At 36.9% G+C, this 17,620-nt stretch overlaps 1 protein-coding gene across 1 annotated transcript in view; it reads right to left on the bottom strand.

The window, feature by feature from the left end:
- ADGRV1 (adhesion G protein-coupled receptor V1) overlaps positions 1–17,620 on the bottom strand; it is a 534,581-nt gene that overhangs the window by 474,288 nt on the left and 42,673 nt on the right. Inside the window, exons 10-16 of the mRNA XM_055138625.1 lie at positions 15,674–15,850; positions 12,864–13,087; positions 7,893–8,019; positions 7,615–7,800; positions 4,047–4,227; positions 2,301–2,464; positions 257–380 (exon numbers count right to left, since the gene is read on the bottom strand). Of these exons, the coding sequence (XP_054994600.1) occupies positions 257–380; positions 2,301–2,464; positions 4,047–4,227; positions 7,615–7,800; positions 7,893–8,019; positions 12,864–13,087; positions 15,674–15,850 (1,183 nt within the window). The remainder of the gene's footprint in view (positions 1–256; positions 381–2,300; positions 2,465–4,046; positions 4,228–7,614; positions 7,801–7,892; positions 8,020–12,863; positions 13,088–15,673; positions 15,851–17,620) is intronic.

Genomic DNA, 17,620 nt, shown 5'->3' with positions numbered 1-17,620 from the left:
TGAAAGTATCTTGAATCTGGAACAGAATGAGGAATAAGGCCATATATTTTACTCTATATGTCCTTTAGCCGATCTTTCTCAGGGGCTTGTTGAGAAGTCAGATTGAATAATGATGACCCCAAGAAATCATGCAGCAAATTGTTACACAGGCATCAACAGTGGTTTATCAGAAATGCTTATTTCAAAAACCTATATAAAACATATACCTATTGCTTAATAAAGATGTATACTCACTCAAATAAAATAGCAATACCACCTGCAAAATAAATGGGGTCATCATTTCTTTCAATCCTCAGAGTTGCAGTAGTTCCATTTCCTAATTTAGCTCCTCCCGTGGCATTCAGCAGAGTAATGGTAAATTCTTCCATTTCCTCTGGAATCTTTTGGGGAAACGTAAGCCAGGCATAGTTTTAGGTCAGGTGATTTGTACATATAATTGTATTATAGAATCCTATTTTTTTCCTTTTAAATAGCTCTATCAGTATTATTAAATTCATTTCTATTTGAGGCAAAGATTCTCTAAATTATGCAAGTGGACTCAAACCTATAATATTTTAAAGACCATTCATACAATCACTTCAATGATTTATCTCTGGTTTATAATACTAATAAAATAATCCGAGGTTAGCATCCCACCTGCATATGTGTAAGACACCCCACACCACTTTATTTTGACTAAGAACACTTCGTATAACAAGACATTTTGCTAAAAATAGAAACACTACATAGTTCATATTATTTCTGTAAGGAAAGAGATTTATATTGTTACAAGGATTAAGTCAAAGAGAAAAATAACTGCCCACACATTTACTGCAGACTTTAAATAGTAACAAAAGCTCAGCTACTATTATTTCCACAACCACCAACAGACTTTAGTGAAGTTTCACCAGATGTCATGAAGATCTCATTCCCATGGGTCTAGAGCAATAGCACAGTGGGTACAGTGTTTGCCTTGCATGCAGCTCACCAGGGTTCAATCCCCGGCATCCCTTACTAGTCCCCCAGAACCACCAGGAGTGATTTCTGAGTACAGAACCTGAGTAACCCCTGAGCATCACTAGGTGACCAAACTCTCACCCCGCACCTCGCCCTCAAAATATATATCTACATCTGTATGTCTATATGTGTACATATATATATCCCAATATATAACTCCTAATATATAGATATAGATATAGATATAGATATATCTCCTTCCCACATCTCTACGACTAAATGTTATTAAATTCATTTCTATTTGAGGCAAAGATTCTCTAAATTATTCAAGTGGACTCAAACCTATAATATTTTAAAGACCATTCATACAACCACTTCAATGACTTATCTCTGGTTTATAATACTACTAAGGTAGTATTTAAAAAACTAAAGTAGTATATCGTTGGGTACACAGTTTGTCTTCACTTTATCCAGGAGTTGGTCTTCTCACTTTGGAGTTTGTTTGTTTTGAGCCACACCTGGTGGTACTCAGGGCTTATTCCTGGTTCTGTGCTCAGGGATCACTCCTGGTGGGGTTCAGGGAGACCATATGGTTCAGGAAACTGAACCAGGGTCTGCCTCATGCTAGACAAACACCCTATTTGCTGTGCTATTTCTCAGGTCCCAGTCTTTATTTTTTTTTTTTGCTTTTTGGGTCACACCTAGCAATGCATAGGGGTTACTCCTGGCTCTGCACTCAGGAATCACCCCTGGCGGTGCTCAGAGGACCATATGGGATGCTGGGAATCGAACCCGGGTCAGCCGCGTGCAAGGCAAATGCCCTACCCACTGTACTATTGCTCCAGCCCTCGGGTCCCAATCTTTCCAGTTTTGAACAGATTTTATCCCTTAAAGGTAGAGTTGGTGGGATAGTAAACAGGCTCCTGTGCTATTCAGAGCATAATTCCCCAAAGAGCCGACTCATTCAATTCTGACTCTTTGTTATCAATACTACAAACACCATGCTGAATCTAAAATCTATCTAGTTCCATATCCAAATTCTAAGAATCCACTAAAAGATACAAGGCAAATGGTATTCCAGTCTTCAGTGGGCCTAAGAACCAGTCATTGTGTCACCTCTGTTACAACTGTGACTCCCTGAACTTAGAGACCTGTGAGGTCACTGGCCGCTATAATTCTAAGAGCTGAAGTACCCTTCAGGGAAATTAAAAAAAAAAAGAAAGCACTCTTCTTCTGCCTTGGACTCAGATATTGCCATAACTGAGATCTTTATCATATCATGTCATTACAAAATCTATAACCAGTCATTTAGTAAAAAATAATTACTGGACAGTGACAAGGAAAGAGATACGTGCAACATTTACCTCATCTGGAAGGGAAATAATCGTGATATTCTTTGAAAATTCCTGATCTCCAAAGAAAAGAATCCCTTGGACAGGAATTACATCCTTTGTAAAGTCTGGAGTAACTATCCAGGATACACTGACATCGCCAAAGTGGCCTCGATTTCTTATGATGCCATAAACGGCTGTGAAACACAAACATGGATGATACATATGAATACACAATCCTTTTAGAACAATGTACTAAAGAAATTTCTCAAAACATTGAACGTAAAATTAATGTCTTTCTTTAATTAAAAAAATAATGAATTTATAAAGTGCCTGAGGTTCATATGAAAATGTCCTCACTCTAGAGATAAAGTAAATGGGCTTGACATGTTTCTCCAAGTTTGGGTTTAAAAGTCATTTATTTCTTGAACAGTATGGTGACTAATTATGTATACCTATCACAATCCTCTCGAATATTTCTAAAAGACAGTTAGAGAAAGCTGCATATTAAAAAACGATTTTCTTCTCCCAATGTTAATCAATAAATAAACCACTTCTAGTTTGATGCACTACAATAACTCCCTATCTGTAACTGTTGGTTTTAAAGGTTTTTCTGTCTGACCTGCTCGTTCTTGAGAGTTTTTGGCCAGGATCACCACAATACTTCGTGTAAGAAATAAAAATAACAGTTCTGCAAGGCCCAGGTAGAGATGTGAGTTCCAGGACTAAATCTCTGGGACTCATAGTGGCAAAGGACCTGGGCCGTCCCTTGCTGGGGTCCCCACCCACCTAATAAACTGGCTGTAACCCTCACAATTTGACTCTGGTGCCATCTTAGCGCACCAACAGCCCTGGCCCAGAGATAGAAAAGCAAGTCCCAAAAGAAACCACAGTACCAGAGATCTCTCCAGGCCCCATACCGGGCCAATTTTCATGTGGGCACCCCAGATAGAGCAGGTGCAGTCTCCTAGCCTACTCCTGATGGAATCCCAGGGACCAAGAGCTTCCACAAGCAAGGCCCAGGTATGCAAGTTCCAGGACTGAATCTCCAGGTCGCATGGTGGTAGACAACCTGGGCTGTCCCTCCCCGGGTCCCCGTCCACCCAGTAGACTGGCTGTCATGCCCACAATTTGCCTCTGGATGCATCTCAGTGCACCACCAGCCCTGGCCCCAAGACTCCCAATTGAGTCCCAAAATGGATCAGTGCCATACAGAGATGTCTCTAGAACCCAAACATCTAAAATCTAGAAATTTACATTACAATCACAGCCATGCAACTTCTCATGACATTCAAAATGAGCAAAGGAAAATAAATTATCTAGTGTCTGCCTCTGGCAGGTAGGCTTGAATGGTGGTGGGAAATTTTGAGCAAAACATAATGCCCAAAATTAGAAAGAGAGTATTGGGAAAATTGCCTGCCATAGAGGCAGGTGAGGACTGGGATTTGGATAGTGGAAAATGTGCACAGGTGGAGGGATGGATGTTCCATCATTGTATGGCTGTATCTCAAACATGAAAGCTTTGTAACTCTATCTCATGGTGATACAATTTTTTAAAAAAAATCAATGGCTGAACAAATAGCAGTACTCCTACATTATTTTAAAAAATAAAATTAAAATTTAAAAATAGCGGTTCTAAATACATGACTTTTAAGAAGATCAATTTCTAAACACAATTTCTAAGGCAGACGGGACAACTGTGAACAACTAGTTACAAAGAACTAAAAGAATTATTCTTCCTATATGTTAATAGTAATAGGATACAAGAAATAAAATTACCGCTGTAGATATCATCTCCTTTACTTTCATTTATCATAACACTTAAATTATCCGAAACAAATTCTACAACCCCATGAGGCTCGTCATTTTTCAGGATGGTTATGTTGACGACAGTGGCACTGCCCAGCTTGCTTTCCCGTTCACTGTGGCTGCTGAGGACCACAGAATAGTGTTCATCCAGCTAAATTAAACATGTTGGTGAAGAAAATTAGGAGGTTGAAATTTTAAAGTGAAGAAAAACATATATAGAATACAAACAGCAAATTTCAGACACATGCACCTCACAAAAAAAAAATAAAAATGGCAGTACCACTCCTAAAACTTTTTACTTTCTCCTGTCAATTAAGCAGCACCAGGTATAAGTACCATACCCCAAAATAAAAAAAAAAGCTAATGCTATACAGAACATTGTACCTTATCACTAATGAGTATCACTTAAATTAATAAAAGCAAGAAAAACTTAAGTTGAAAGCTATATATGCTTTAGTTTGAATGTAAAAGCAAAAAAAAAACCATATCTGATCTCACTAATAAAAAAACATAAATTTATTTCCCTCTAAAGTATACTTTTAAGGGCTGGAGAGGTAGTACAGCAGGGAGGGCGTTTGCCTTACATGCAGCCAACCCGGGTTCGATCCCCGGCATCCCATATAGTCACTCAAGCACTACCAGGAGCAATTCTTGAGTGCAGAGCCAGGAGTAACCCCTGAGAATCACTCGGTGTGACCCAAAAAGCAAAAAATAAATAAATAAAAAAGAAAATAAGTAAAGGACACTTTTATAGAAAAAACAGTTCAGAAAGAAATGTGAAGTGGAGCAAGGAAAGTCTCTTTAACAATTGTGCTGGCATAACTGGACAACCACATGCAAAAAATATGGGTTTAGACCTCGACCTAACACCATGCACAAAAGTCAGATCAAAATGGACTAAAAACCTCAACATCAGACTAGAATCCATAAGGTACATTGAAGACAAGGTCGGCAAAACCCTCCATGATAATGCCTGACGGTATCTTCAAAGATGACATGCCACTGACCAACCAAGTGGAAACAGAGATAAACAAATGGGGCTATATTAAACTAAGAAGCTTCTGCACCGCAAAAGACACAGTGACCAAAATACAAAGACAATCTACAGAATGGGAAAGAATATTCACCCAATACCCATCTGATAAAGGGTTGATATCAAAGATATACAAGGCACTAGTTGGAATCTGCAAAAAGAAAACAGCCAACCCCATTAAAAAATGGGGCTATGAAATGAACAGAAACTTTCTCAAGGAAGAAATACGAATGGCAAAAAGGCATATGAAAAATGTTCTTCATCACTAATCATCATAGAGATGCAGATCAAAACAACTATGAGATACCACCTCACTCCAAAGAGACTGGCACACATCCGAAAGAACAAAAGCAACCACTGTTGGTGTGGATGTGGGGAGAAAGAGACCCTCTTACACTGCTGGTGGGAATGCCGACTGGTTCAGCCCTTTTGGAAAACAATATGGATGCTTCTCAAAAAATTAGAAATTGAGCTCCCATTTGACCCAGCAATACCACTTCTGGGCGTATATCCCGGAGAGGCAAAAAAGTATAGTCAAAATAACACTTGTATGTTTATCATAGCACTGTTTACAATAGCCAGAATCTGTAAAAAACCCGAGTGCCCAAGAACAGAAAACTGGATAAAGAAATTTTGGTACATCTACACAATGGAATACTATGCAGCTGTTAGAAAAAAGGAAGTCATGATCTTTGCATATAAGTGGATCAACATGGAAAGTATCATGCTAAATGAAATGAGTCAAAAAGAGAGAGACAGGGGGCTGGAGTGATAGCACAGCAAGTAGGGTGTTTGCCTTGCACTCGGCCGACCCGGGTTCGATTCCCAGCATCCCATATGGTCCCCCGAGCACCACCAGAAGTAATTCCTGAGTGCAGAGCCAGATTAACCCCTGAGCATCATTAGGTGTGACCTGAAAATAAAAAGAGAGAGAGAGAGAAAGAGAGAGAGAGAGAGACAGACAGATATAGAAAGATTTCACTCATCTGTGGAATATAAAGTAACAGAATGGGAGACTAACACCCAAGAATAGTAGAGATAAGTACCAGGAGGTTTGCTCCACGGCTTGGAAGCTGGCCTCACAAGCTGGAGGAAAAGGCACCTCAGATAGAGAAGGGAACACCAGGTAAAGTGTGGTTGGAGGACACGCTTGGGATGGGAGATGTGCGCTGAAAGTAGACTATAGATCAAACACCATTGCCACTCAATATCTCTATTGCAAACCACAACACCCAAAAGGATAGAGAAAACAAAAGGGAATGCCCTGCCACAGAGGTGAGGTGGGATGGGGGGGGAAGGGGGGGTGAGAGGGATACTGGGATCATCAGGGGTGGAGAATGGGCACTGGTGGAGGGATGGATACTCGAGCATTGTATGACTGAAACACAAGCAGTAAGGTTTGTAAGTCTGTAACTGTACCTCACAGTGATATACTATAGAAAGAAAGAAAGAAAGAAAGAAAGAAAGAAAGAAAGAAAGAAAGAAAGAAAGAAAGAAAGAAAGAAAGAAAGAAAGGAAGGAAGGAAGGAAGGAAGGAAGGAAGGAAGGAAGGAAGGAAGGAAGGAAGGAAGGAAGGAAGGAAGAGAAAGAGAGAGAAAAAGAAAGGAAGGAATGAAGAAAGAAAGAAAGAAAGAAAGAAAGAAAGAAAGAAAGAAAGAAAGAAAGAAAGAAAGAAAGAAAGAAAGAAAGAAAGAAAGAAAGAAAGAAGGAAGGAAGGAAGGAAGGAAGGAAGGGAAAGAAAGAGAGAGAAAAAGAAAGGAAGGAATGAAGAAAGAGAAGAAAGAAAGAAAGAAAGAAAGAAAGAAAGAAAGAAAGAAAGAAAGAAAGAAGGAAGGAAGGAAGGAAGGAAGGAAGGAAGGAAGGAAGGAAGGAAGGAAGGAAGGAAGGAAGGAAGGAAGGAAGGAAGGAAGGAAGGGAAAGAAAGAGAGAGAAAAAGAAAGGAAGGAATGAAGAAAGAAAGAAAGAAAGAAAGAAAGAAAGAAAGAAAGAAAGAAAGAAAGAAAGAAAGAAAGAAAGAAAGAAAGAAAGAAAGAAAGAAAGGAAGGAAGGAAGGAAGGAAGGAAGGAAGGAAGGAAGGAAGGAAGGAAGGAAGGAGAGGGAGAGAGGGAGAGAGAGAGAAAGAAAGAAAGAAAGAAAGAAAGAAAGAAAGAAAGAAAGAAAGAAAGAAAGAAAGAAAGAAAGAAAGAAAGAAAGAAAGAAAGAAAGGCCAGTTTAGAAACATAAAAGTTCAATGAATACACATAAGATTAAAGCAAAAAGAAAATGAAAACTGATCCTACTGAAAATTTCAGAGTGCCTGTTATTTCTTTGTGTAGGACAAATATACACAATTCAAATCTGGGTGTTACATGGTGTTTTAAACTTGATTTTTTCCTTTTCCAAACATAAGTATCTCAAAATCATTTTTTTCTGTTTCTCCTTGCCAATATTCAAACTATTTACAGAATAACATACTAAATATGATTAATTTTCCAAAAATTATAAGGAAATAATAAAATGCCATACCTCTGGTATCCCATCCGGTCTTGTCAGCAAAGTTATTACAATCTCCCTTTCCCCGGGTTTAAATTCTAGTACGCCCGTGTTTCCGTAAAATTCATTGCTATCTCTGGGCTCCACTCGGTAGTGCAGAAATTGCTTCACTAGAGCTCCCTTGGACCGGATGATATGAAGTTCCACAGATTCTCCTTCCTTCAAAAATATCCACAGAAATTCGAACCCTTTGAGATTATTCTTCTGAACTTCTGAGTACAAAACAGATGCAACTTTTTTTTTCACACTACCTTTATAACATAAGGTCCTCTGGAAGCAGGAGAAAATTCAAAAATTCCCCCAGGATCATCATTCTCCAAGATCAGTAGGTCACGACTGGTATATCCAGATTTCAGCACCTGATTTTCCACATTGACCCTGGAGAAGTTAGAGGAAAATGGTGCCAGCTAGGTATGGTTTTGCTTTTGAATTTTGAAAACTAATTTAAAACATGTACAATAGTTTTAGATAATTCATAGGAAGCTGATTGAATTGAACTTAAATTGAATTTAAGTGTCAGGATTACTGAAACACCCTTACTCATAGCATACTTGGAAAAACAATTTCAGATTTAATTATTACATTTGGTTGAAATTCAACACTGCAAATGCACACTAGAATATAATAACCAAAGGTGGTAAATATAGTTTATGCTGATAAACAATAACACTGACAGATTTGTTTCAGTTTAAGATACATTTCATTCATAACATGTAAATTACATTTTACTAAACTGTCACATTTCTGTTAAAAGCCATTGGGCCAAACTTTACTAATTGAATAAATGCTGAATAACTGCATGGGCTAAAATAAACCACACTGATCAAAAATAAATTATGCTTTGTATATATGTAGCAACCTTATTATTCTATTTAGCTCAATTTTAATGTCATACATTTCTTTTATTATGAAAAAATTAGGACACACATATAAAGCAATTGGACATATCCAAGATATATAATATTTATGTAATATATAAAATTATCTCAAAATAATGTGTTAAAACAAAATGTACTTTATGCCTCTTATACTTAATGTATAATTAGAATGATCAAGGCAACCTATACCATGAGATTCTTTACTAGCCAATATGCTCCTTGAGAAATTTCAATTTTACAAGCTGCTCAAACCTTTCCATATATCTCTTTATACTGAACCAAAAGTACTCATAATCAGACTTCAGATCATAATGGAGCACAATTAATATGTAGGAAGGACAGATAACTTCCTATGTAATGCAGAATCTGAATTAATGTACTTCTCTAGCAATTAGAAATCTGACAACCAATACTTAGAAATACAAATAAGCCAAAATGAAAGTGCTCAAGTAAAAGAGCTCTTTCTTGAGCTCTTTTGATTAAACTGTAGATGTAATCATATGATTTTCATAGTAAAATTGCCAAATTTAATCATATCTATATTTTCAGTAATTAAGATTTCCTATACACTTATAAGCTAGGATATATAAAATTGAAGCAATAAAAATACACAAATCTATACTTAGCACTAAACAAATCATTTTATTAAAAGATTTATTTAACCTACTCATCTTCTGTAAAAAGGTAAATTTCAAAATCTTGATACTACTGGGAATATATAAGCAAGAATTATCTTTGATGTACCTAACAGTAAATGAAAGATTTAGGTGTGCTAATTGGATTATTCTCTATTAATCCAAATATAATACTCATAAAAGATACTAGGTAAGAATTTCACAAAACACAATAATTGTTTCCTAAGCTGTGTGTGAGCATAAGGAAAATTTGAAATTTTTAAGTTCTTCCAACTAAGTACTAAATTTTAAACTATCAGACATTTTATTTAAATGCATTTATAAGTTTAGACTCCTAGGACGGAAAAATATATATAAATTATCCCCAGATCATTAGAACATGAAATGACACACAGAGCATGCACAGGCAGGCAGACGAGCAAACTTTCTCAAGGCCTGTGGTCATGCAGAGCAGCAGCCTTGTCCAAAAACAATAGCTTGCGAAACAAAATTTGGAGTCACTAAACACAATGCATTATTTCGTCCACTTACCCAAAATACACGACAAACCTTTCCGTTTCTACCCTGTCAATGAGGGAGAAAAAGGGGACAGAGACACCATTTGCCAAAATCACACATGAATACTGCTAAAAATGTAGAACAACAGGGGAAAATAAAGCTCATAAAGAAGGCCTTCTTTTACTTCTCTCAGAACTTGTAACGCTTAATTTACAGGATCTCAGAACACCAGTACTTTGCCATTGACAAATACCAGCAAAAGATTCAGCACTTCCTGCTCCGGGAAGATGACCCTGTGGCCAGCTAGCAGATCAAACCCCAGGGAAGACAACTTTTTCCAGGCCTTCTCTATGGCACATGAGCCTGTTAAGCACTTATGTATTCACAAACCACAGTCGCTGAGCAAATTACATTCAGGGTGACCTATAAATACTTAGTGAGTTAAATTAACTTTAAAATAAAAACTCAGGCTGTAGAGCTAGAATAGCAGGTAAGGTGTTTGCCTTGCACACTGGTGGACACGGGTTCTACCCCTGGTATCCCATATGTGTCTCAAAGCACCACCAGGAGGAATCCATGAGTATATCTCAGGAATAAGCCCTGAACACCACCAGGTGTGCCCCAATACCTCCATCCTCAGATCTAAATTATATGATGTGTTTTGGGGTTTTTTGTTATATTTTTGGTTACTTTTTAATCATAGAATATTAAAGGTTTATTTAAAACTTAATTCTCACCTTGAGTAGGCAAAATGCAAGCTCCACAAAATGTTTGTTTTTACTTTGTAGTTTACAAATACATAAAATAAAAATTTGCTTAAATTTACATTCTATATTAAGGCAAAGAACTATTTAAAAATTTGTTCTACTTAAGGCATACTTAGGAATAAACCTATGTATGAATTATTGCACACCTGAAACCACAGTGTACAATACACTGTCTGCATAAACACATTTTTAACAAAAAAAAAACCTCTATAAGCAGATATATACCTTTTGCATACACAAGAGTCATAAGATATTATTTTTCTTTTTTTTTAATTTATTTATTTTTAATTAGTGAATCACCGAGAGGGTACAGTTACAGATTTATACATTTTTGTGCTCATGTTTCCCTCATACAAAGTTCGAGAATGCATTCCTTCACCAGTGCCCATTCTCCACCACCAGTAAACCCAGCATCCCTCCCACCCCCCCAATCCCATCTACCCCACCCCACCCTGCCACTGTGGCAGGGTATTCCCTTTTGTTCTCTCTCTAATTAGGTGTTGTGGTTTGCAATAAAGGTGTTTAGTGGCCATTGTGTTCGGTCTCTAGTCTACATTGGGCACGCATCACCCTTCCCCCGCATAGCCTCCGATCACATTTTACTTGGTGTTCCCTTCTCTGAGTTGCCCTCTCCTCAGAATATGAGGCCAGCCTCCAAGCCACGGAGCCAACCTCCTGGTACTTATTTCTACCATTCTTGGGTGTTAGTCTCCTACTCAAGATATTATTTTTCAATAATGATAAGTATCATTTAAATAAAACTTTATATCAAGAATTGTAAACAGTTTTACCAAGTCTCCAACACCTTGCATTTTATACAGCCTTGAAAAGCACAGCAGAATATACTGTCTTAGGGCATTCATTATCTTTTAGATCAAATAACATTAACTTACACATCACATATAGCAAAATTTTTCTGTCACTAAATAGCATAAGAAACTGTTTCTGACTTGGGGAAAGCTAACAAAAAGTATTCTTAACTAAAGATGTACCAAAACTATCATTTTTTCAGGACCAGGACAACTTTTACATATATTTATTGAAATACAGAGAATTTATAGTGAAGTTTGATATTGAGAAAACTATTGCAATAAAACATTTAAGATCTCTTGTTGCAATATTACACTGTAACTTTGTAATTATATTAACAATCATTCATTTTTTATTTTTTTTAAGTTGCAAATTGAGATGGACATTTTTGGTAGAATCTTATTTCAAATAGATTTCATTTCTCATTATTTGACATAGTAAGTCTCTGAGTACGTAAGCATAATTTGACCCTTCTGTCCATGGTCAACAGAAAATGTAAACATCACTAACTACTAATCAAATTAAGATATTTCAATATTAATTCCTCAATTTAAATAGAGGACCCAACTATTTTGAAATTTTCTATCTATAATTTATCATTTCCTTATCTACTGTTTTAATCCAGAGGTGAGAAAAAAAACATTTAAAATATTTAATTACAAAAGTTTGACTGTTTTAAATAAATTAGTGCTATGAACTTGCAGTGGTATAATTTTGTTTCCAGAGATCACACATATTTGATTTACTATTGCAACTCATTTTTTCTTATTTTTTAAGATTTCTCACTGCCTTAATAAATACCCAAACCTAACCTAAAGAATAGCAGAAAACAAGTAAAAGAATAATTTTTAGTTTACATTTTATTAAACTGATTTATTTTATTACATAAAATACTTTTCACTATAACAATCCAAAATATTTAATTTACAAACAAAACATTTTGATAGTTTGTGTGCCATATGTAGGAGTTATTTCTATAATTTGCTTATTTGTTTTGTTGCTGTTTTATTTCACATTTTTTGAATAATGAATTAATGTGGTTCTAAAAGCAAAGAGAAAAAGGATTTGTCCCCTACATTCTATATTTTCCTTTCTCAGTAAAAGTTAAAAAGCTCATTAGGTTTACAAAATGTGTTTAGAGAAAACACAAGACACTGTTAATAGAGAGAGGACCAGGGGTTCAACAAAATAATCAGGGGTCATGTAATAGTTCAACTGTCTGCAGTTCATGCAACGCACTGCCTAAGGTTAATGTATGTTGATACTTTCTATAAGTTTTCTGAGTGATGCCTCTTCACAATCACTGTATCACTGTCATCCTTGCTCATTCATTTGCTCAAGCAGACACCAGTAACGTCTCCATTGTGAGACACCCGCACAGCAGAGCCTGGAAAGCTACCCGTGGTGTATTCAATATGACTTCACAATAAATACAAGGTAAAATTCACTGTCAAAATACAAAATACTTAGGTTAAGTTTAACCTAAGTTTTCAATAGATAAGAGAATGGCCATAAGGTCAGCATAATTTTTATTTACTTAGATTTTTCTCTTTTATAAGGATTGAAAAAAAAGAAAATTATTTAAGAGAACTAGAACACATAAATGTTATTAGACATTCCAAATGGGTGCTTACCTGTCTAGGGAAAGTGTTACAGTCTCATTCATTTCTGGAATGTCATCAGCCTTGACAGTAATGTTGATCATTGTGTCACTTTGCCCAGTTATGAATACAACAGAGCCATTAAAGGGACCGATATCATCCAGGGTCACTGCCTTTGAATTAAAGCCAGAGGCCCTCAGACTCCAATAAACAGCAGCTTGGCCATCAGTTCCATCCCGATGTAAAGGAATGTATACCTAGTAAAAATAAATTTTTTTCTGAGATACACAGTCACAAATTATATATATTTCAGTCAATAGATATATTCAATACAGAAAGAAAAACATTAAGTCATTAAACTCAATTGAAAAAGTTTTACTACAAGCATTAAATAATTTTAAATTGAACAATTTTATTACTTTCTGCTTATCAAGTGCATCTACACAAACATACATAATCAAGGATTTTTCTTAATAAAAATTATTCTGAAAGCAAAAAATATTCATTAAAACAGTCAATTTTTGCTAAAAATAAATTATTATCAGATTCTCTAACAAAAGAATAAATATGAAAAATAAAATTGTGTGATTTAAAAATGGGAAATTGTGCTACATAAAATGCATTCTGAATAGAAAAATGTTAAGAAAATAATTTTAAAAATAGAATTAATAGAATACCATAAACATGGATAAGCAACGTCTCTATCAACAAAGTAGATATAATAAAAGAAAAATAAATATTCACCTTGTGTCTCTGAATTACCTTGAACCAGTTACTGAATTTGTCTGGTAACAATTCTCATATGCACAAGCAGTCAGTGTTTCCCTATCCTGCAAATCTGGGATGAGGATCAGACTGTCTCTCCGCAGTATGAGCTAACTAAGTGGAAGCTACTACATAATTCTGAAATACAAGGCACTTGGTAGTATTTTTATGTGCAGTACATATATGCGTATATAATAAACATGATAAAAAACACATTAGATCATAACTCGTTTCCCAAAGAATATGAATATTTAGTGTAGAAATGCTATTCTTGTTAAGGTCCTTAAAAAAGAATCCTCTATTACTTACTCTTTAACCACAGCTCATCTAAACAAAAACAGAAGATGTTTTCCTGACTACCCAGTGTGGTAATTAGGTGAGCCATGGCAAGTACAGGAGGCTAGAGAACAAAATTATTAGGGCGAATCAAAATAGTGAGAGCTGGTATCTTAAATGACCCCGAGGGAGGAGGCACGGCTAGGCTATAGATGGGACGTGGAGAACAAAGTAAAACCACCACTCTACTCTTTATGCTCAGGACGCAGAGGAATGTAACTTCAAGTAATCCAAATCTTTCCTTCAAATGAAAGTTCCTGCAAGAACTATATAAAATGGAAATTTTGTAGTTTTTTAAGAAAAATTAATAAAAGCAATTCACTTTTTTCCTTAAAGCAATTCACATTTGAGAACAAACTAAATCCTTTTAGATTTTTCCCCAGTATTTTGAAGACAGAACATTAAGAGATATTTTTTTTTTTTTTTTTTTTTTTTTTTTTTTTTGCTTTTTGGGTCACACCTGGCGATGCACAGGGGTTACTCCTGGCTCTGCACTCAGGAATTACCCCTGGCTGTGCTCAGGGGACCATATGGGATGCTGGGATTTGAACCCGGGTCGGCCGCGTGCAAGGCAAACGCCCTACCCGCTGTGCTAAAGAGATATTTTTTTAAAAAAATCAAAAATATCGGGGGCTGGAGAGATAGCACAGAGGGTAGGGCGTTTGCCTTGCACTCGGCCAACCCGGGTTCGATTCCCAGTATCCCAAATGATTCCCCGAGCATCACTGGGAGTAATTCCTGAGTGCATAAGCCAGGAGTAACCCCTGTGCATCGCCGGGTGTGACCCAAAAAGCAAAAAAATAAAAATAAAAATCTTTAAAAATCAAGCTTCTCTGCCAAGATACAAAGAAAGAAAATTCTGGTCACCATATTTTGATAACAAAAATGTCTGTCTTCATTCCTGATCTGAACACCAGCACAACTGAAGTGCAAAAATTTGATACCTGCTCAAAGAATAGAAAAGACAGAATATCAGAGCCAGAATGTGGAGCATGGGGTGGTATTCGAGAGTATAGTGTGTGTGTGTGTTTGTGTGTGTGTGTGTGTGAGATACAAGGGCTGGAGCAATAGCATAACAGTAGGGTGTTTGCCTTGCACTCAGCCGACCCAGGTTCAGTTCCCAGCATCCCATATGGTCCCCCGAGCACAGCCAGGAGTAACTCCTGAGTGCATGAGCCAGGAGTAACCTCTGTGCATCAACGGGTGTGACCCAAAAACAACAACAACAAAAATTACCCCCACAACATATATAAAATAAAATTCTAAGACTTGGATTTCGATCTTTGCAACCACCACCGTGACTGCCAGAGAATTCATAGCAACCAACCAAGTTTGACAAGGCAAATAGAAGTGTCCAAAAATAAGTCAAGAACATCACTAATATACAGAGTGTGGTCAAGTGTTTTCAATGGTTAGCTATCCATTATGTTAAGTGGCATAGCACTATCTAAAAGTAGCCACACCAAAGAAATAAGTTTTATCTAAAAGTAGTCACATAATCTACTCCTTGATCAGCTGATTCCAACCATGGTCTATCAACACAGCAAAAACATGACAGTTAAAAAAAAAAAGAAAGAAAGAAAGAAAAAAACAGTCCTCATTACTTATGCCAAATTACATACTGAGGCTTGCCATGAATGGTCAATACCTACTGAAAAGCTTACATTACATACATACAATAACCATGTGTCCCTACCTTATCTCAAAAAACATTATACCCCATCAATAAGGAGCCCACTTACCACATAAGCATCAGAATCTTCTGGTTCACGCAAAATGACTGGAAGATTGCTAAGAAAGCCAATTTCTCCATTTGCAATGTCTGGAGTAATCTCTAAAGAAACATTTTGAATTTTTCCAAACCTTGGACTTATAGACGGGATTGGAGGAATTATGTTCACCAACTGCACAGTTTCCAACTGTAATTTAAAAAAAAAAACACAGTAAAAATGGAAAGAAGATAATTTTTAATTTAAAAAGTAGTCTTACTAGTATGTGCAATAAAATTGTGTAAAGTCACCAATAGCTCAACAACTTCATTCTACTCCCTCTATTCACCATTTTATTCCATTTTCTTGCAATGACTTCTTAAATTCTTTCTGCTCCTCCATTTTTATTATTTCTCAGGCTTCTTCCTTAGCACTGTAACTTATACCTGATACCTAATCATCTCTTTAGCACTCTCATATTCTAAATTTTTATAGTCAATCTTCAATGGTCATCATACAAACATGACACAGATACCTCAGAGACAAAAATCCAAAATAGAAACCACTCCATTCCATGTTCCCTTACCACTCCCAACCAGTATATATTCATCTGTGTTCCTTCCTCGTTGCCTGTATCTTACTATCCCAATTTTTATGCCAAACATCCAAGAACTGTCCCTTGCTCTTTCCTCTCTCCCACCTCTCTATACTTTCCTGAAGTGTAAAAACTTCTCTGTCAGAGAAAATTCAACATCAAAAGGCAGTTTAGAACTCCAAGACGCTGGCTCTTATAGTGTCTATTGTATAAAGAAATACAACACGGGTCATATTTCTTTAACATCTAAAGTCACTACATTTCATGAACATGACCACCAGAGTCACAATTTGAGATGTTCTTCCATCTCAATTAATTTTGTCAACTCACAAGTCCAAATTTCCACTCTTAAAAAACATCCTCTCGCCCATGAAGGCTGCCCTAGGTTCTTCTGCTCTCTTTCATTTCTTCTGTTGTAAATTTCTGGAAATTTAAAACTTAATTATAATTTTTCACTTATGGCTAGCTTAGCATTGTTTTTGTGTTTTAAACTCTTACTTCCCAACAGGACAAGAGTTCCTGTATCTGTGTCCATCTCAGCATTTTCCAATATATGTCTTGGGCATGGAACTACAGTGCCCACACAATAGGTATGTATTGCTTCCTCTCTCCCATGGAGAATGATCGGGCTCATTAGGAATCCTGATATATCACAATCCTTCAACATCTGAATACACTCGCTTTTCAAAATCCGATTTATCAAACCATACACTGTTCACGCTGCAGAATCCATAGATATCTTAAGTTAAAAAGCAACATCTGGTCCAGGGATGTCGCACCATGGCAGAAAGCATGCCTTACTGTGTGAAGGTCTCAGATGGATTCCCCAGTACCATATTAACACTACAACAGGTTACAACCCCCAGCATCACAACAGTGTGGGAACCCCTGCCCAGTCCACAGAACACAAAAACAATTCTAAAGTAAATGAGATGTTAAGGAGCCCCAATTAGGGGGGATCCCCAAGCAGGGCTGAGGTCGTCTGTCTGTTCCATGCCTACAGAGTCCTTCTTTGCTTTCAGTTAGTTTGCAAGTGGGAACAGTACATGCCTGCCAGAAGCTATATCTCAGACTAATGTATTGAGCTAAAAGAGCTACTACACTTTAGAAGACCAGCCTTGCCACACGTGGCCAACCTTGCTGTGTCCCAATGCTGGAGCCAAAGGACCCAGAGTTGCTCAGGCCCTGAGATGCCAGGGACCAACACACCACCACAGCCATACTGGTGGGGAAGAGCAGGTGCAGGGGGATTCCTGGATCACTTCCAACAATGCTGGGGCAGGAGGAGCATGCAGGCCTTCCTCCCCAAGGGCCTCGCTCTCTTTTCTGGGAGAGGGAAGAGATTCAGGACACACTCAGCAATGCTCTGGGCTTACTCCTGGCTC

The sequence above is a fragment of the Sorex araneus genome, chromosome 1 (assembly GCF_027595985.1).
Source record: "Sorex araneus isolate mSorAra2 chromosome 1, mSorAra2.pri, whole genome shotgun sequence".
Lineage (NCBI taxonomy): Eukaryota > Metazoa > Chordata > Mammalia > Eulipotyphla > Soricidae > Sorex > Sorex araneus.
The sequence above is the reverse complement of the archived record's forward strand: the minus strand, read 5'-3'. Positions and strand labels throughout refer to the sequence as shown.